This window comes from Tenebrio molitor, chromosome 8 (assembly GCF_963966145.1).
Source record: "Tenebrio molitor chromosome 8, icTenMoli1.1, whole genome shotgun sequence".
Classification (NCBI taxonomy): domain Eukaryota; kingdom Metazoa; phylum Arthropoda; class Insecta; order Coleoptera; family Tenebrionidae; genus Tenebrio; species Tenebrio molitor.
In genome coordinates, this window is record NC_091053.1 from 14,332,376 (window position 1) to 14,353,405 (window position 21,030).

General features: G+C 35.8%; 1 protein-coding gene and 1 long non-coding RNA gene across 2 annotated transcripts; one reads left to right on the top strand and one right to left on the bottom strand.

The window, feature by feature from the left end:
• Positions 1 to 22: 22 nt before the first annotated feature.
• Positions 23 to 8,618, top strand: LOC138136533 (farnesol dehydrogenase-like). The gene is made up of 5 exons (XM_069055757.1): positions 23 to 124; positions 4,478 to 4,682; positions 4,737 to 4,999; positions 8,054 to 8,203; positions 8,256 to 8,618. The coding sequence occupies exons 1-5, from the start codon at positions 29 to 31 to the stop codon at positions 8,295 to 8,297; spliced, it is 756 nt and encodes a 251-aa protein (XP_068911858.1). The 5' UTR covers positions 23 to 28; the 3' UTR covers positions 8,298 to 8,618.
• On the bottom strand, positions 8,615 to 20,873 carry LOC138136541 (uncharacterized). Its single transcript, XR_011161331.1, has 2 exons — positions 20,767 to 20,873; positions 8,615 to 9,044 (listed from the first exon to the last, which is right to left on the bottom strand). It is a non-coding gene; the product is annotated as an uncharacterized lncRNA (long non-coding RNA).
• Positions 20,874 to 21,030: the final 157 nt, after the last annotated feature.

Consider the following 21,030-nt stretch of genomic DNA (forward strand, 5'->3'; position numbering starts at 1 on the left):
ACCATTTGCTTCAAGGGTAGTTGTAAAAATGGAGCGCTGGGAGGGTAAAGTGGCTATAGTTACTGGTGCTAGTGCCGGAATGGGTGCAGCTATAACAAGAGCTTTAGTGCTAAAGGGGTTGAAAGTAAGTTGCATTCTATCTAAAATTAACTGGGCGTAACTTATGAAACTAGACTATCGATCGTGATCCTGAAATAAAGTGTTTACTAAAATATTCATTTCAGCTGTTACTACCATTGTCCTTATTGTGCGGTGCATAAATGTCCTTGAACGTATTGGATTTTGTCCATGTCAAATAGTAATTATATCTTTTTGCGATGAATACAAAATGGGGTTGGAATAGATTTATTCATAAAGAGTCAAAGGTAAATTATAACGTTGCAGTTTAAAATGTAATGACACCATGACTGTGTTGTAATTATGGCACATCCTTCAGCGTATAAAATGGGTCAAAGGTTTTGCAATAAATAATTAATGATCCACAAATGAGTAAGTTATTTATCGCAGAGAGAATGTTTATTTATTTTTAACGTTTTTGTGAAATAGATTGAATAGATGTGTAGACCAAAACAATAAATTATGTACTTAGTTACAATTTCCCAAAATTAGAGGCAGAGTAAGCATATTTGCCGTTGCAAAGACTAAGAGATTTTAATTAGAAAAACCACAAATTCCACTCCAATCATGTGCGTTAAGGCGCTGAGAAAAATAGATACAATTTTTTTTGACGCGACTATTAAATACATAAAATAAATTTTATTTTTTACAAATACGTTATAGTTTTACGGACAAATTAAAAAAAAACGAATAAAAAAAATCAAAAAATGGCGGAGATATAAGTTGTCTAGCAGGATTCTCTTTTGAAAATTCTTGCCGATGGTGGAATTTTTTTCTCAGACATCGTCCGAAAAATGAAAAAAAAAATTTTTTTTTGTTGTGATGAACCAAGTGGGTAATTCAATTTTCCCACCAAGCGTCCATCTCATTTTTTTTTCTACCAACATACGCAATGAAAATAACACCCGCGAAATTCAAAAATGGCCAAGAGCGCGTGATCGTACCTCGTTAATTTCCCTACGTTGTGTTTTTTTTTTATACAAATTAAACATTACCAGATTCGTTCCAACAGGGTTTGTGAACCACACAGAAGAGTGCAAATAAAACAACACAATAATTAAAACCAGCTATTTATTCAAAGTTATGATTTTCGTTAACGCCGGGATTCATGAATAATAAAACGTCTCGGGAGAGGGCACCCAAGTCTCCTCAAATGTGAGAAGACTACTCATTTAGAACTCTAGGAAAATGGTGAGCTCTGGCCATTCTCCCAGACCCCCGAATGAGGCTCCGCTAAAAACCTCTCCTGAAAATACGAACAAGTCCGAAGTGACAACGTGGACGGGACAGTTAGTGAGAATTGAGCAAACTGATTTCATAAACAACACAATTCAAATTCAGAAAAAAACAGGAGGGTCATGTACATTAAACAAAACAGTTACTTCGGACCGTTCGAGCGAGAGCGGGCACTAGGCGAGAACTTCAGCATGTTCTGTTTTTCTTTTCCAAGTTAATTTACAAAATACGGCAGATACGCTGTAGAAGGAGTGAGTGGCTTTGGGTGGTCCGGGGGTCTGTGGTACCTATCCTTACGACTTTATCATTTCCCGCCTACCCGTGATTTAGTGCTAAGGGGAAAAATCCTAACTGCTTTACGTTAAGTCAACAAATTGAGGTACTCTAAGTTCATCGGTTGAATTGAATATGACTATTTCAGAGCAAAAACAAACGACGCTTGTCAAGTACCACAAACTTCGAGAACAGATTACCATTCCGGAAGTTCTGTGCCAAGGAACTCGGATTCAACTTACACCATGAGCGACGTTGCGGACCAGCATTCAGCAAGCCCCGCCAAGCGTTATGGTTTTCGGGTCTCTCTTGGGGCACAACATGTTAAACGAGGGGCCGCGGGGTCGTGTTCAACGATTGGATGTTAGGAGCAACTAAACCCCTCAAACAGAGAGAGACCCTCGCGATAAGGAAGAATTGACATTTACAGCAACTGGAAAATGTAAACGAAACCGCGGCAAAACTTTGTTGACGGAGTAATCTAAGAACACTTTCAGTTTGGGATGGAAAAGTGGTAACAACCAATAACACATACATAACAATAAAACAAAAAAACACAGTCCAGTCGACCCTAGCCTATTAGAGCCGGATCATCGACAAGGGGCCCCCCTTGAATAATATGGAGGGCGCCCCGGGACTAAACGATGAAAATACCTAAATGTAGAAGATCCCTGGATAAGGAAAAGCCCGCGCAGATACCTGAAATATAAACCCAATTGGTTGCTACCGGGATGGAAAGTGGAAACTTTCAAATTTTGATTAAAAATGTTAAGCAATAAATAGATACTTGTTACACCAAAAAGCGTCACTCGGAATAGTTAAAAAAAAAAAACGAGTCAAAATGAGGGAGTGCGCTTATAACAAAAAAATGAAAGCCACAGACCCATTCTAAAAACTTGGCGCCCTTTTCTTTTCTTTTTAGGAACGTTAGTGAATTGTTACACCTGATTTTACAAAAAAAACGTGATCCATACGGTTTTATAAATTTAGCAAAACTAGAACCAGGCTGCCTTACTCTCCTTCGCAAGCTTACAATTGTTAAAAAGCTTGATACATGGGGATGGTCGAGATAATGGCGGATTTTATACAATATGGTGGCCACATCAACAAACCACGTGCGAACAATTATAATAGTTAAAAATACATTCCGTGCGAAACAGACATAATTTTAGTACCGCAAACATACCTAGTTCAAACCAGAAGGACTGGACAACAACAACGTCTAATGTAATTCGGAAAACACCGAAAATCTCACAGTTAGAGCACAAAAAAAAACAGAAAATCGCACAGGGTACCTCTGCACTCATCTACAGACAAGGGAGAAGTGTCTCAAAAAAAAACATGGCCGTTCATCCCCTGTCGGCTTCCACCCACGCCCCCAGTGGTCGCTGGTGGTGCCCACTCCGGTAATTTCCTGGCTTTTGCTGGCGGTTGGTTCAAATCCCAACTCGGCTATCTCATTGTAAAGAAAGGAAATGGCTAAAGTGGCACAGAGACAAACTTTTGGTTTTTTTTTTTGTAGAAATAACAGCTGTTTGAAGAGTTTTGAAAAGTAATAACAAATGAACGCGGCATCCAATTAAAAAAATCCTGTGTTACATCCTAGATAATAGATATAAAGAATATGTGGTATAAATTTCATCAAAATCGCTTGAGTAGATCTCGAGATATTTTGTTTAAGAGTTTGAAAAAAAGTAGTTTTGAGAAAAACACAAAAGAAAAGAAAACCACTGTTGTAGTTTATTTAAATTAAAAAAAAAATATGTTTTGATTTTTCTCTATTTTTCACAATCTTCAAAGCATAGGTATAGGTCCATAAGTCAATCTCTATATAACTATAGTTGGAACGTTATAGATGTGGATTGGGAACTTGTCGTTAAGTTGGCACTACCAGGAAAAGTAACTATATACTGCATTCTACGCTGGAAATACAACCGGCAACATTGTTTGGTGAAAAATGCGTCAGGTTACAAATCAAAATTTTAGAATAAAAGAAAAGAACGAAAACCTTTTCTAAAATACAGCAAGTAAGTAGGTAGAAAATCAAATTCTAAAAGCAAAATAAACTTATGAACTAAATTTCATGTTTTCGAATCATGTTTATCAAATAATTATATTGCCAACTTTGGTTATAAGAATCCCCAATTTAGAAATATTTTTATTTTGCCAACATAAAAGGTTGTGGATATTTATAATTGAGACAAACTAACGGGTGACTATTAAAATTTTCACTTAGGGTTGGCTATGGATCATTCTTTGTTTTCCGTTGCACCTTAGACACTGACAAGTTTGACATTTCAATAAACATTTCTTCTCTTAATTTGGTTATGTTTCAATTGTACTGACTGACATTTGTCGTTCGTTCTTGCGTGTGTCTAAAGTAACAGAAAAATAAAAACTCGTTCAAAGCCAACTCCAAGTGAAAATTTTAATAGTCACCCGTTATATTTCGAATTTATGACAGATTTTTCAGTAACGTACTGTCGCGAGCAATAAATTTTGGTCGTCAATGTCATTTCAAAATTTGGTTAGATTGCCACAAATTAAAAAAATGACCCTGCCTGCTTATGCCCATGTCAACAAAGTGTCAAAAAATGAGAAAAAAATGACAATTAATGTCATACAACATGATAGGTTATGATATTTAGGACTGTTTTACAATGGAGCATTTTAGATTGCGTCAAAGAATGACCTTGACGATCAAAATTTATTGCTCGCGACTGTACAGTTCAATCATAAGTTTTAAGCGACCTTGAGTTTGCCAATCCACATCTAAAACGTTTTTACAATAGTTTCCAATAAGAACCGTTTCATTCCTTTTCTTCCTTCATTTGAACTTTTTTTCGTGTAGGTGGCAGGATTAGCCCGCCGCATCGACCGCCTCCAAGAGCTCGCCAACAGCCTCGCCGACACCCCCGGCCAGCTCTATCCCCTTCGCTGCGACATCACTAACGAGGAAGCAATCTTGAAATCCTTCAAATGGATCGGGGAGAACGTCGGGCCCGTGCACATCCTGATCAATAACGCCGGATTAACAAGACCCACGAACTTGATAGGTGAATATCGATCGCTGAAGTTTCTCAAGTTATGAAGTTATGACGTTTCTTCAGAGGGTGCCACCGACGAATGGCGCAGAGTCTTTGACGTCAACGTGATGGCGTTGTGCATCTGCACGCGGGAAGCCCTCAAGACGATGCGGGAGAACAATATTGCCGGGCACGTGATCCACATGAACTCGGTGGCGGGGCATTACGTGCCTAATATGCCAGAACCCAATTTTAATGTCTATCCGGCATCGAAGTTCGCCGTTACGGCCCTGACAGAAAGTCTAAGGCAGGAGTTGCGCTACCATAAATGTCCAGTTAAAGTTACCGTAAGTATACTCCGTACTTACACTGATAGACTGCACGTTTTTTGATAGACGCAGAGATAAGTGTCTACGCGGTAAAAAGTAGAATACCGCGCAAAAATTTGTTATATCATTCATATTCAATGGTTTATAACAATTGAAAACACTTGTACTGAATGAAGATTCAGAGTGACAGCTGTCTGTAATTCTGTAAACAACATCATAGGCGTAGGGTTACTATTGGCGGGAAGGCTACAACGGTTTCCTAACCCCCAATTTCATAATCAGTTACTTTAACATTAAAGTTTACCATTTACCATAGAAACACATTGTTGCAACAATCCCTTAAAGTTACGTTAAGATAAAGTCGACTTTAAGCTTATTATGAAACTGGCCCTAAGTAACGTGAAGGAGAGTTTAGTATTTTTCACTGCGTTATGTTTTGGAACTAGAATTTAAAAAAGTGCAATCTATCAGTGTACAGAGTATACAGCTCAACAAAAGTAGCTTGGCACGTGGCTGATGGATGCGCAGTGGATTGAAATCCCTCTCACTAGCGGTAGCTTCCTCAAGATGATATCCCAACGTGCAGATGCCTTTTCCTATCTCTAACTTGTTTGTAAAGTCACTAGATATACCAGGTCATTATAAATGATTGTACCATCGTAGGTGGCTGTGCGCTATGCTTTAGGTGCGCCGCTACGCCCACTAGTTGTTACAAATACGGAGTGATCAAGAATGACTGAGTCTGTTGGTAACAATGAAATTTGGCAAATTTAAAATTTACCAACGAAGGTTAATTTTTGTAATAGTATAAACATAACCTGCATTACCAAGAATGTTTTTAATGTCATCTCAAGTTAAAAAATCCAGTCAGTGCGTGGTCAGTGCCAATTACTAGACAAAAATCACCAGTATTTTCAATTGTTTCATTGCCAACAGACTCAGTCATTGTTGATCACGCTGTATTTATATACTCAATTTCATATAAATGTGCATCTAAGCAAGCCATGAAAATCTGATTTTCTGTTGGTAGTAAAGCTAAAGCTAGTGACTTTAACTTTCAAAGTTGCTTGCTCTGCGCGAACCCGATTTGACCAATTTTTTAGTTTTTGTCCATTTTAACATTGCTGATTTCAAAAGCAATGTTACATCTTTTTACTGATTAAATTAAAGTAATTCTTATTTGTTTTTGTCTTTGTATTTTTACCAAGTAAAGATTTATTGGATATGACCTTCATAAATGTTACTTTTGTAATGTAACTAAATTAAAGGTGCTTTTACAAATGCACAGCTCACTTGATGAACATTTATATGAAATCAATTATAATGACCCTGTATTATTTTAGTATTATCTAGTGACTTTACAGTTGGTTGCAAAAAAAAAACGGGAAACGAAAACTTTCCTAATGTAAATTTGATGTTGTGCCCTCATTTTTCAATACAGCGTTGCTTCGCACCACACAACCTAATTTTCGGCGATCTATCAAATTTACGTTAGTTCCTTCCGATTATGTGGCAAATTTAGCCAACAGGAACGCACAAAAGTCACTATAGTTTTATTGCTGACTCCATAGATAAAATAAAATACTATAGAATGCAAAGTCCATGCGACATTTTATAGCCGAGGCCATCTATCGACTTGTGGTAGGTGCAAAATTTCAGAGCCTGCTGTGATTTTTACCTCCTTCCCTAAATTCTCATTCTATTTTATTATTCGTTTTAATTACAACACAAATAAAGTACTCCCATTATTTTAGGTATTTCTTGTATTTATTTTATTTTCAACTTTTTTACACATTGCTAAAGCTTGATTATAAACTTCATTTTTATATGAAACCACCCTGCTGTCTTTATCGCTTAAAATGGTATTTATCCCTTTCGGAAACCTAAATATGGAGATATTAATTATTTTATTGATGATACCTACTTACGTGTTCGGCAATTTTTAATTCTGGACTATCCATCTTGATATCGTAACCAACGTGCAGCGTTATCGACATTTCATCAAAAATTAAAGTACACAATTTTTCCAAGTTCCTTAGTTTTGAAACAGAATTTTTTAAATTTTGATGTATACCATGAGGAATTTGTAAACTGGGTATGGCTTCCTTCGTAAACTTATTATTTGCTAAAAACTTCTTATGTACTTTTAAAGTACAAACAACAAACCGTGCGAGGGTCCAACATGAGTATTGCCCGTCTGCTTCAACATCTCATTGAAACGTTGAACGTACTTACAAGGATTTGGAAATCTATGCCGCGTTGGACCTAAACGATAACATATCTTAACACTGCAGACTCGCATCTTTATTGGTCAATTCGTCAATTCAAAACTTTTTAACATAAAATGTCAAAAGTGACACAATTGAAAACATTTGTTTTATTTAAATTCCGACTATACGCCCTCTGGTGGCTTGTGGTAGGTGCGCAAAAACATTTGCACAAAATTTGTAATGTGCTTTGCATTCTATAGTATTTTTATTTTATCTATGGCTGACTCAAACAGTAATTGTTGCATACGCGGTAATGCTTTAGGAAATTACGTTGTTTTTTGAGACATTTTTTAATTTGAAGGAAAGTAAAAATATCAATAGGGTTAGGTCCTTCAATTTTTGAAAAAAGGTTTAAGTAGTTTTTTATATCATTAAAAAAAATAAGAAAAACCAGGCAACCCATCCTGCATTTGAAACCATAAACTGGCACGATTTGGGATGACTCATTGATCTTCAATCGTCCTCATAACACCTCGTGTCAGCGAAATCTTCTCTAGACATTTTTGCTCTAATAATGCCAACTTAGAAAAATAAATACCCCATTGAATATCACTCAACTGGCCACACGAGTAAATTTCAATAGTAATATGCAACAAGTGCATAAAGCAGTACTTTTTGTCACGAATGAGTGACCGCAGCATTCCATGAGTAGGTACCTATTTCTGTATTTTGATTAAAACGTGTCATCATAATTTTAGTGACAACAATTTTTAGGTTAGTTTTTCCTTTCATGTTGTACTTACTTTTATACAGAATTGAAATTATTTTAACTGGTTGCAATTTATACTTCTTTTGGTGGCAGAGTATTAGTCCGGGATTAGTTCGTACCGAATTTCAAGATGGATTCCCAGATGATGGCACTAAAGAAGCTGTATCTCAAATGCCTGCACTGAAACCTGAAGATATTGCTGAAGCCGTTCTGTACATTTTGTCAACACCACCACATGTTCAAGTATGCCTTTCGTACATTTCCTCGATGTGATAAAAATTTTGTTATGTTTTAGGTCCACGAACTTACTATCCATCCTCTTGGAGAATTATTTTAAAAGATTTCCCAAATAAAATAAAACGATGTCTTCTTTTATCTTAATCCTGTTACCATAAACATATGAACTGAAATACAAGGTATTTCAGGAGTGATAATGACCCAGATGGAATTGAAAATGCAACCCACAATACATTTGCAAAGTTAACGTGGTTATTTTAGATTACAAATGCCCTGTGGGTTGCATTTTCAATTCCGTTGGGCTCATTATCACTCACGAAGTACCTTGTATAGTCCCGTTTTTTTTTCAGTCGTAGAAAAATCACCATTTTCCTTATGTTTCTACATATTTTTTATATAGAAAATAAAAACTACCTATCTAAAACAAGTCATTTTTTATTATTAATACCCATAACTCGTACAAACAGAAATGTTTTTCAATTAAAAGCTTAGCTTTAACTAGGTAAATGGAGCACATTTATTCAGTAAGTTTTAACAAATTACAATTAAAACATGCGTTTTACTAATGTGATATAAAATAATTCAAACGTAAAATCCCTCTGTTTTAAATCAGTTCCCCTAGGATGTATGAAAATATCATGTACCTTACACAATGTGCAATATAATAAATAATTTAAAACACCTCATCCGCTTACTTGAACACCTGGTGGAGTCGACAAAGTGTAGACAATGGATTCTGCTATATCTTCCGGAAATAGAATCGGACCACCTCTCATAGCTTCCAAGGTACCATCCTTGCAAAGAAATTGAATTGAAATTCCGAAATAACCACTCCTGGACAAATACTCTGCAAAAAAAATTCATACTCAGTCTTCTAAGAAATGCATCACATTCCTTGTTTTATTTCTCAAATTATATTCTTCATTAATAGTACTAAACTCCATTTCAATTGGCATAAGGGGTGGCTGTGGAAATTCAAATTCCTGTTGGCAGCCATGTGTAAACCCTGCTTGCAGCAAATTAATTTGTACCTAATCGAGTTATCCATGAATCCTAAATTGTATGTCGTTACTTGAACTCCACGCTCCAATAAATACAGCTTGAAACACAGGTTAGATCTCAACATATCAATCGTAAAAGACATACGGATTCAAACCCATGGATATCTCGATTACAAATTAATTTGATCGCTCGATATTTACAACGCGATCAAAAAGGACTGTTTGAGTTGGCAGTACTGATTTTTACTTTTAAATGGTATAACTGGAATAACTTCCGATTGCTGACGAATCACTTCTATCGTGTGTTCCACAAAAAACTCACTCGCAGCAAGCCATTACAAAAGTGAAGTATGTCTTAGTACCAGATGTGAAATGAACTAAAGTCCATTCACGTTGGATTTTCCTCTCAAGGTCAAATAATTAAATTTTTTGGCTCTGTAATTATGTTTTGTAAATAGTGACATGCAGGTAAACACCGTACAGGTTGGATTGAGCATTGCTAAATCGCATTATGTTGGTTAGCTGCATGTCACTATTTACAAAACATAATTACAGAGCCACAAAATTAAATTATTTGACCTTGAGAGGAAAATCCAACGTGAATGGACTTTACTAAAGTAAATTTATAGGTTATCTGTCAACTGACAATATGATGAAAATTTGTAAAGTAACAAATGAACGACTTCCAATGATCCTAAAATCGACATGACCAGTCTGTCTATCTCTATAGTCATGGCTTACTGCGAGTGAGTTTTTATTGGAACACACGATATCTATCTAACTATCTGAACATTGTTAAGCTATGGAGGCCGCGACCAAGAAATAGTGACCTCACGAAATCCGGCTGACTACTGTGTAACTTATAATACCCAATATAAGGGAAATTATATATTTCAATGAGTAAAACTGAATATTGTTTGAAGAAAAATAATTATTATGATAAAAACAATAAAGAGGCTTTTCCACATCACCTTAGAGGTACCCAATACATGCGTTGGCTTTTGTGGAGGCCTCGCCAATAGCCCTATCTCTATGTGTTTTATAAGTTTAACTATTAAATTTAAGTAATTTTCTTTTTGGTGGATCTTTATTTTGGGTGCTAATTTGGCCATTGATTCATTTTGAATAATTACGGGCCGGTTGCACCAACGCCAGTTAAAGTTAACTGTAGGTTAAAATGCTTCGTTACTTTAGTTACCTATTGTTATAACAATGTTTTCGTATATTTTAATATGTAGTTAAATTTAACTCACGTTGGTGCAACCGGCCCTAAGAGTATTAAGAAATATATTGGCAAGGATATGACTATTTCAATATCAACATCGACTTCAATGTTTTGTTACATAAAATACATTTGTCATTAATTTCTTCTACATATTTTTCCAATTTTAACATTGTCAACTCCCGTAAAATGATCCTTTGTTTACCGCTTCTTAGAAATTCAGTTTCATATTTACCGGAAATAAGCTCACTAAATATCTGATACCTATGCCTTAATAGAAGTTTCAAAGAATAATTCAGAGGGTTGTTTTTTAGAGCACCTCTTGTTAATAGTAGTTTATTTAACGAGTTTGCGTGTAAATTGGCCCTTTTTTGGCATGAGTGAAACGAGCGTTTTAAAGGCCCACGAGTGCCAAAAAGAGCCCAATTTACACACGAACGAGTTGAATACAACGTTTTTTTGTTTGACGAGCCGCTTAAAGGCTCCAAATCGCTTAAAATCTTTAAAATTAGCTTGACGTTTCGTTTTGACAAGTTGTGACGATATTGTTTCTTTTCGTCATAGATACAGATTGTGAAAAACAACTCATATAGTCCAATTTTTACCCTTCTGAGGTGAGGTCACGATTTCCTTCCTCGCTTTCTCTTTATTGAAACGACAGAAACAGAAAAAACAAAAAAAAAGGCATGTTTATTTATTGATGGTCACTTTGAGGTTATTTTATGCTCCTGTCAATTTGACAATTATTAATTTCTTTCACTTATTACACTGATTACAAACATAACCTTTCGAAGCAATTGTCAACAAATTTGACACATTTATAGTTATTTATGATCAATTCAAATTTGTTTCTGATCCTAGCTCAAACATACGTAAAGTTACTAGATAATGACGTCATCGCAAAAGGGTAAAAAATGGACTATATCTCCCTTGGGATTTGTCAAATTTTTTCGCCCTCCACATTGACAACAAACTCATGAGAACGAAACTATAGCAACCACATATTCACTCAATCTTCCCTGATAAATAATTTTAATAAAATTTTAACTTTTAAGTACAGAGACTAAAAAATAAAATATTGTATGTGGTTGAGCTCATGTTAAATTTTTCATATCGACTTTATTAGCCGGTATCGTTCCTACCTGCCAGCAGGTCAGCTCCTTTTTTGCTAGTCAGTTTTTGTAACAACAAACAGATAAGTAACAGATAACATTAAACATCTCACGAAACAACACGTCGTTTCAATTCACGGCCCTTTGGCAAACGTTTATACCTTAAACAAACTAAAACGGTCCTTCGAGAACTTCAATATCGACATCATACGTAACATTGGTCTATCTCCGAGCCGGATTACGAAAAAACCCACCCGAATCAGGATACCAAGAACCCGCAAAAACAGAAATCGAAGAAGTCATTCAATCAAAAGTGAAAAAGCAGTTCATCACCAAGACGTAGGAGACGGCACAAGGTCAGTGGTTCTTCCCCCTTCAACCCTCCAAATTATCCCCTGGATTCTTGCGTTGTACCGTATAATTTGAAGTCAATCAATCAATTAGTATTTTCTTCGTATAAAAAATTGCGACAATGCCGGACTTAGCGGAGTTAACCGTCGAGCGTGATAGAATAAAAGCCAAATTGAATCGAATGAAAGAAATAATAAACAATTTCAAGGAAGGTGATGATTTGGATCAACTAAGATTACGTAGACCCGACTTAATATCGGCGTACAAAGAGTTCGATAAAATTCAATCGGAAATCGAACCTCTCAGTACCTCTCGCGACCAAAGCAAAGCAGTTGCAACCGAATGGATCAATTTTGAAACTCTTTATTACAATTTATTAGCAAAAATAGCTAAATTTGTAGATAAACAATCCATCGCGTCGGAAAACGGATCGCAACCAGTAGTAACGCCATCAGAAGTATCGGTAAAACTACCGGATCTAAATCTACCAAGCTTTTCCGGAAACTATTCAAACTGGACTAGTTTCCACGACACGTTTCAAACTTTAATACATACGAGAACGGATTTAAATAATTGTCAAAAATTCCATTATTTGAAATCATGTTTAAAGGGAGATGCTTTCAGTATAGTAGAAGCATTATCAATTTCGTCAGGTAACTACCAAGTAGCGTGGGAGCTTCTCGAAAAACGATACAACAATCTTCGATTAATCGTTCAAGAACATGTCAATTCAATTTTATCAATTCATAAAATTTCGAAAGCCTCAAATACGGCATTGAGACAATTAATTAATGATGTCAACACTAATATAGAAGCGTTAAAAATTTTGAAACAACCAACGGACAAATGGGACGCCTTATTAGTGCCGATAATAATCGAAAAATTAGATTACGGAACAAATCGGGAATGGCAGTCCAAATTAAAAACTGAAGTTCCAGCATTAACTAGCTTAATCGAATTTTTAGAACAAAGATGTCTAACTCTAGAAGCTCTAGAAAATTTAAACAAATTCAATGTGAGTAAACAGCCCACTTCATCAAAATGCAATCCCAACGCGAGTAAAGACACCAAAGCATGCTCAGCGACTCAGATTCAGGTAGATAACAAACAGTTTTCATGTTATTACTGCAGAAATCCTACCCATACAATTTACAAATGTGCAGAATTTTTGAATCTCTCGCACCATGACAAAATTCAAAATGTTAATAACAGAAATTTGTGTAAAAATTGTTTAAGACCGAATCATTCAACAGCGGATTGTAGGTCTAAATTCAAATGCAAACATTGCCATCAAAACCATAACAGTCTTCTTCACCAACAAGACGTTGTCCTAAATTCAATTGAACAAGGAACGTGTAATTTAGCAACTCCTCGAGTGAACGAACTGAAAAAGGGTAACGGACCACATAAGGTCGTTTTGCTTTCGACGGCATTAATTTATGTCAAAAACGATAAAAACAATTTCCATAAATGTCGTGCCTTGCTGGACGTAGGTTCGCAAAGCAACATAATAACGGAATCTTTAGCGAAAAAATTAAATTTGAACTTGAGTAACAATAATATTTCCATACAAGGAATAAATCAAAAAATTATCACTTCAAAGCAATCAACTACGGTAACAATAAAATCGCGAGTAAATACGTTTTCGTCAGAAATTTCGTGTTTAGTTTTACCAAAAATCACTGGAAATATTCCTGAGTATTCTGTAAAGAATTTAAACATTAACATTCCGAAAGATATTCAGTTAGCGGACCCCAATTTCTATAAACCATTTCCAATAGACTTACTACTTGGGGCCGGACTCTTCTGGAAATTATTAGGTTCAGGAAAAATATCAGTACCGGGACAACCCCACCTGATAGAAACATCTCTCGGCTGGTTGGTTGGCGGCGAAATCTCGAAAAACTCGCTAACAAACGTCAGTAACATAACCTTGATTACGAACAACACAGTCGAAAACCAACTTCAAAAATTTTGGGAAATTGAAGAATACAAATCAAAATGTAACTGGTCACCACAAGAAGATTTGTGCGAAACACACTTCTTAAGTAACCACAAACGTGATTATCAGGGAAGGTTTATTGTCAAATTGCCGTTCGTTAAAGAAAATAACGAACGGTTACATTCCCTCGAGCACAAATTTAAAAACCAACCATTATTGAAACTCGAGTACTCCAAGTTCATAAACAAATACCTCTGGTTAAACCATATGGAATTAGTTCCAAACGATTACGCAAACAATAACTTCGGTTGCTATTTGCCACATCACGAAGTATTCAAACAATCGTCAGGTAAACTCAGAGTAGTTTTTGACGCGAGTGCAAAAACATCCAACGGCAAAAGCTTAAATAATATTCTTTGTACGGGACCCACAATCCAACAAGACTTGTTCTCAATATTAACTCGATTCCGTACATTTGAAGTAGCGTTTACCGGTGATATAGTTAAAATGTATCGACAAATTAAAGTTGATCCCGAGCACTGCGAGTATCAAAGAATTCTATGGCGAGAAAATCCGGAAGATCCTATTTTAACTTATCGCTTATTAACAGTAACGTACGGTACGACCTGTGCACCATTTTTGGCGGTACGCTGTCTGCAGCAAGCCGCGCTCGAAGAAAAGAATCATTTTCCAATGGCGAGTGAAATCATATTGCGTGACTTTTACATGGATGATTTGCTTACTGGAGCATCTTCTGTGCAAGAAGCCACCAAATTAAAACAAGAAATCAATCACATTTTAAACAAAGCTGGATTTGAAATGTCCAAATGGGCGTCAACCAGTGTAAACTTAATGTCTTCAGCACAAAACAATGAAAAACCAATTGATGTAAGTGATGACCAACAAACAAAAACTCTAGGTGTTGTTTGGGAGTACAATAAGGATTTCCTTACATATCAAGTCAATCTAAAGTACAGAAACGAAACCGCAACAAAAAGATTAATGTTATCAGCCATTGCGCAATTATGGGACCCATTGGGTTTGATTTCACCAATTATAATTGAAGCTAAACTCATATTGCAAAAAATGTGGAGTTTGAGACTTTCTTGGGATGAGAGGGTACCAGACGAGTTGCATCAAATGTGGACTCAATTTATTTCAGATTTAATGAATGTAAACAATATTAAAGTTAACAGAAAAATTTTAACCCTTTTTCCTGCAGTAAAGTTTGAAATACACGGTTTTTGCGACAGCTCACAATCAGCTTACGGAGCGACTATTTTTATAAGAAGCGTCGATTCGTATGGTAACGGTTCAACAAATCTTTTGTGCAGTAAATCAAGAGTAGCCCCATTAAAGACATTAACAATACCACGTCTAGAATTATGTGGCAGTTTACTTTTAGTACGTTTAATGCAAAAGGTTTTACCAATTTTAAATTTAAATATTGATCAACGATATTTTTGGACGGACTCTTCCATAGTTTTATCCTGGATTGCGGTACCTCCAAACACATGGAACATTTTTGTAGCTAATCGCGTAAGCGAAATACAGTCCTTGTCAGAATTAAATGAGTGGAGGCACATTAGCACAAATATATAATCCCGCAGACATTGTCTCTAGAGGTATGTCATCCAATCAATTAAAGACAAACGATCTTTGGTGGCACGGCCCCGAGTGGTTAAGGTTGCCGGAAAATAAATGGCCTAAATCCTCGGTTAATTTCGATTCGGAAAATATACCGGAAAAACGAAAATCAACAAACAAAATTTTGTTTGCAAACGTCAAAGAGGATGAATTTTTAACAAATTTTTCAAAATTTATAAAATTACAGAGAGTAGTGGCATTTATAAAAAGAGTTGCACATAACTGTCGAAACAAAAACTCTAAACTCACTGGTCCTCTAACGGCGTCGGAACTAAATGATGCTCAAATAGCAATTATCAAATTAATTCAACGTGATTCATTCAAACCAGAGTTAAAGGCTTTGAGCGAAAATAAGTACGTCAAAAGACAAAGCTGTCTATATTTGTTAAACCCGATCTTAGACGAAGACGGCCTCATTAGAGTAGGTGGACGTATCAAACATTCATCAGTCACCTATGATAAAAAATATTCTTTAATATTGCCGGCCAAACACCATGTAACAAGGTTATTAATGATTCAGGAACATGAAAGACAGCTCCACGCCGGCGCTCAAGCCACATTAACGTCCCTAAGACAAAAATTTTGGATTATTTCGGGTCGTAACATAGTTCGGAATATTTTACATAAATGTATAAAATGTTTTCGCGCTCAGCCAAAATCTTTCAACCAAACTATGGGCGATTTACCAAGACAAAGGCTCGAAGCAGCACGACCTTTTGTCAAAACCGACATCGACTACATAGGTCCTATTTTAATAAAGGAAGGAAGTGGTCGTGGAAAACTGAGAAAAACGAAAGCTTACATAGCACTGTTTATTTGCGTTGTGACCAAAGCAATTCATTTAGAATTGGTTGGAAATTTAACATCGGAATCATTTTTAGCAGCATTAAAACGCTTTATTTCGAGACGTGGTCATGTCACCGATCTCTTTTCGGATAATGCAACGAACTTTAAGGGCGCCGATAAAGAGTTATGCAACTTTTTTAAATCCGTTAACTTTCAAAATGTTACCGATGCCTTGACACCGTGCAATATTTCATGGCACTTTATTCCACCACGTTCTCCCACATTCGGTGGCTTATGGGAAGCCAACGTTAAGTCCGTCAAACGACATTTTAAACGCGCGGTAGGAGATTCGAGTCTTAATTTTGAAGAAATGTATACGGTCTTAGCAAGAATCGAGGCTTGCCTTAACTCCAGACCTTTATGTCCCGCCTCGAACGATCCTAACGACCTCCTGGTCCTAACACCTGGGCACTTTTTGGTTGGAGAACCACTGATGGCTCCAGTAGAACCGAACCTGTTATTGCTGCCAAAAAACCGTCTATCACGCTGGCAGTACATTGAACAAGTTCGTCAGCATTTTTGGACTCGTTGGCGTAAAGAATATTTGACGTCATTGCAACAACGGTCAAAATGGAATCGACCACCAGCCACAATACAGCCAGGATCAATGGTCCTCATCAATGAAGACAACCTCCCTCCTCAACAGTGGCTTCTCGGGAGGATAATCCAACTTCATCCAGGCAAAGATGGAATCACTCGAGTTGTTTCCATAAAAACAACTTCCGGCATCCTGAAACGAGCGGTGAACAGAATCTCCATCCTGCCCATGGACAACATCCACGAAGAGGCTGACGACAAAGTGCAGTGAAGTGAGAGTGGTAAATAACAAGAAAACAATGTGCAATCCATTGTGTAAAGTGCTACTGAATTTGTACCATATTGTTTATAGCTAGTAGAATTTTCTTTAATTTAAAATTGTTTACAACATGTAACAATAGAATTTCAATTTTTGTTAAACTATTCTAAATAGTTCAACGGGGGCGGCATGGTTGAGCTCATGTTAAATTTTTCATATCGACTTTATTAGCCGGTATCGTTCCTACCTGCCAGCAGGTCAGCTCCTTTTTTGCTAGTCAGTTTTTGTAAGAACAAACAGATAAGTAACAGATAACATTAAACATCTCACGAAACAACACGTCGTTTCAATTCACGGCCCTTTGGCAAACGTTTATACCTTAAACAAACTAAAACGGTCCTTCGAGAACTTCAATATCGACATCATACGTAACAGTATGCACCACGGGAGATATTAATGTTTTTCCCCTCGGTTGACTTATAATTCCTCGGGCCAAAGGCCCTCGGATTATAACCACGTCAACCTCAGGGAAAAATCATGTTCATATCTCCCTTAATGCATAAATATCTATAACGTGTTCAGGGGACCTCAAAACGTAAAGATCTGATGAAATTAGCAATTCGAAATTTTGGACCGATCACAATAACTTACCTACCTTTGGTCGGGTAAGTTAAAAATATTAAAACAATTTTTCTTTGATCAAGATTTAGTTTTTGCAAAACGGTGGGGTTATTCTTAAAAATATAAAAGAAAGTTGAATATCAGAGAAAAATCTTCAAAAAAGGCCGCGACAGCATATGTTTAAAATAAACCATAAAGCTATTAAAACCATAATAAATAAATTCATTCGTATAATAGCAGGCTATACTTGGGCCAACCAACAGATATAGTAACAAAACCGCCCCTTAGTGCCCGCGTATTTTAAATAGCAGCTTCCAATTGGCTTATTGAAAACGTGCGCAGATTTTCGAAAGCCTGATGTACATCCACAAAAATTACTTGACGGCATCCTGCATGTCATTCGTTTTAACCTCGCTTCAGGAGTTTGACCACGGGTTTGTTTGTTTGTTTTCCTTGGCATTTTTCGATTTGTATTACAAAATAGTTTTTTTTTCAAGACTTTTGGTTCTCTATTTGTTAGAAAGAACCTGCTTCATTGTGAAACAGGCTTCGGCGTATATCGTTCTACGCAGCTAGGCCACATCCTCTTTTTTTTATTACTACCGTGTGAGCAACAAGTACTGATTGAGTTGGCAATAAATTCTGGTGATTTTTGGTGACTTTTATGTCATGTTCCAACGAGAAAACCATTTTATTAATAAAAGATTACAAAAACCAAGACGTTTAAATTTGAAATGTATACCAGCTGTCAATAATGTCAATAAAATAAACCGAAATAGGTACAATTCAGTCTTGAAAATTTTATGATAAATTTTTTTATTGCCAACTGAAACAGTTATTGTTGCTCACCCTGTATATCTATTGGTTGGCCCAAGTATAACAACTTGGCTTGACTATTTTGTTTTTCCATACCTGAAAAACAACGTGTTTAAAAACAAGCCTGGCACAATTCCTGAATTAATGCAAGTAATTACTGATAGCTGCATTTTAATCATTGATGTCCCGACTTTGCGAAGGTCATTTGAAAATTGATCGTTGGATCGGCAATTCGCTTGTTTCGATTTATGTGCTCACCGTTGAATAAAGGCCCGGGAGTCTTAAATCTCATTGTTTCATTGCACTTTGCACTAGGTGAGGAAATTCTTTTACAACCGATAGGTCACACACAATTGACACCTTGCATCTGGCAAATGAAATTTTTGGTCACAGCCAACTCTAATTTTTTTTCCGATCTCACGGTATAACATGAAAAAAATGCAACTTATACTGTTATATTGGTTTAATGATGTTAAAATAGCTTTTTATAATTATTATACGAGTATGTACAGTTGGCTTAAAAAAAAACGGGAAATGAAATTTGACCTAATGTGGATTGGAAATTTATGTCAATTTGTGTCTGTTTGACAGTAGTATTTCTGACACATAAGTGCAATTTTTTAACCTAAATTCTAAAAGGCCGTTTCAAACTATAAAAATGTATTTAATAAAATCTGACAGAACTTTTTCTGACAGTTCCCGTTTTTTTTGAAGCCAACCGTACGTATGAGGATTTTTCATATTTTAAGGTTTAACTTTCGAATAATAGATCTACATATTTATCTGAACATTCTTAAGCTAATCTTAATTAATACATAACCCTAACGTAACCTTAACTACAACGTTTTCTTATTGCTTTAATATTGATTATAAAGTTACATTCAAACCACCCTACTTGGCAAGTGTATTTTTAAGTACATACCTATGTAACTTTTAAAGTTTTTCTTTGTTTCGTCTACATTATATTTTACTAGAAAACGTGTTTTGTTAACATGTGATTTTTTAAAGTTTCAATTTGTTTAGATTTATATTCACATTTTTCACATTGAAACCACAGTATTTTTTTGGAAGGTGGATGTTGTGTAAGTATGTGAGTTTTTAAAGTTCCTGTTTGTTTAGTTTTATATCCACATCGACCACACTTGAACCATAGTGCTCCATCGAGGGGCGTGTGTTGTGCAAGTTTATGTTTTGTTAAATAATTCTTGTATTTAGCTTTATATTCACATTCATTACACTTAAACCATTCTATTTCATCGACGGACGTGTGTCGGCAAAGTTTATGTTTTTTTAAGTTTCCCTTGTGTTTAGTTTTATATTTACATTCATTACACTTAAACCATTCTATTTCATCGACGGACGTGTGTCGTGAAAGTTTATGTTTTTTTAAGTTTCCCTTTATTTTAGTTTTATATTCACATTCATTACACTTAAACCATTGTATTTCATCGACGGATGTGTGTTGGTAAAGTTTATGTGTTTTTAAGTTTGCCTCTAGTTTAGTTTTATATTCACATTCATTACACTTAAACCATTCTATTTCATCGACGGACGTGTGTTGGTAAAGTTTATGTCTTTTTAAATCTCCCTGTAGTTTAGTCTTATATTCACATTCATTGCACTTAAACCATTTTATTTCATCAACGGACGTGTGTCGTGAAAGTTTATGTGATTTTAAATTTCCCTTTTGTTGAGTTTTATATTCACATTCATTACACTTAAACCATTCTATTTTATCGACGGACGTGTGTCGGTAAAGTTTATGTTTTTTTAAATCTCCCTGTAGTTTAGTCTTATATTCACATTCACCACACTTAAACCATTCTATTTTATCGACGGACGTGTGTCGGTAAAGTTTATGTTTTTTTAAGTTTCCCTCTAGTTTAGTTTTATATTCACAAATGTCACACTCATACCACTGTATTTCACTAGGAGACACGTGTTTCGTCAACATGTGAGTTCTTAAAATTGCTTTTTGTTTAGTTTTATATCCACAGTTATCGCACTCAAACCATTCGATTTCATCGATTAGCGTGTGTTGTAAAAGTTCATGTCTTTTTAAACCTCTCTTTTGTCGGGATTTGTATTTACACTGATCACACCTAAACCATTTTAATTTTGTTCGAGAGAGTTTCACTTTGTTGTTGGTATCTGAACTGGCCATTGCAGTATTAACTTATCGTAGATACCTAGGTATTATACGATTACTACTCACATTAAAACTAAGAGAAGTTTATTCTAAGTTGAACTCACAGAACACGTTGAACTCATTCTAACCTCGCAAGTAAAAAACGCGGGCACCCACCACGGCCACCTAGATATAATCATATATCATAGTCTATCCGGCCGGTGGCCGTGCTCATTCGTAGTTCAAGCCATATATACAGGGTTATTCTAAATGATTGTAGTCGAAGTAGGCGTGAAAACTGAATGTAAAATTTATTGTTGCCGCTCCACATAAAAAAACATCAAAATGATG

Excerpts from the sequence above, each read along its gene's own strand:
- LOC138136533 (XM_069055757.1), top strand. The coding sequence starts at position 29 with ATGGAGCGCTGGGAGGGTAAAGTGGCTATAGTTACTGGTGCTAGTGCC. Across the intron at positions 125-4,477 it reads TAGTGCTAAAGGGGTTGAAA|GTGGCAGGATTAGCCCGCCG; the intron begins GTAAGTTGCATT and ends TTTTTCGTGTAG. Across the intron at positions 5,000-8,053 it reads AATGTCCAGTTAAAGTTACC|AGTATTAGTCCGGGATTAGT; the intron begins GTAAGTATACTC and ends TTTTGGTGGCAG.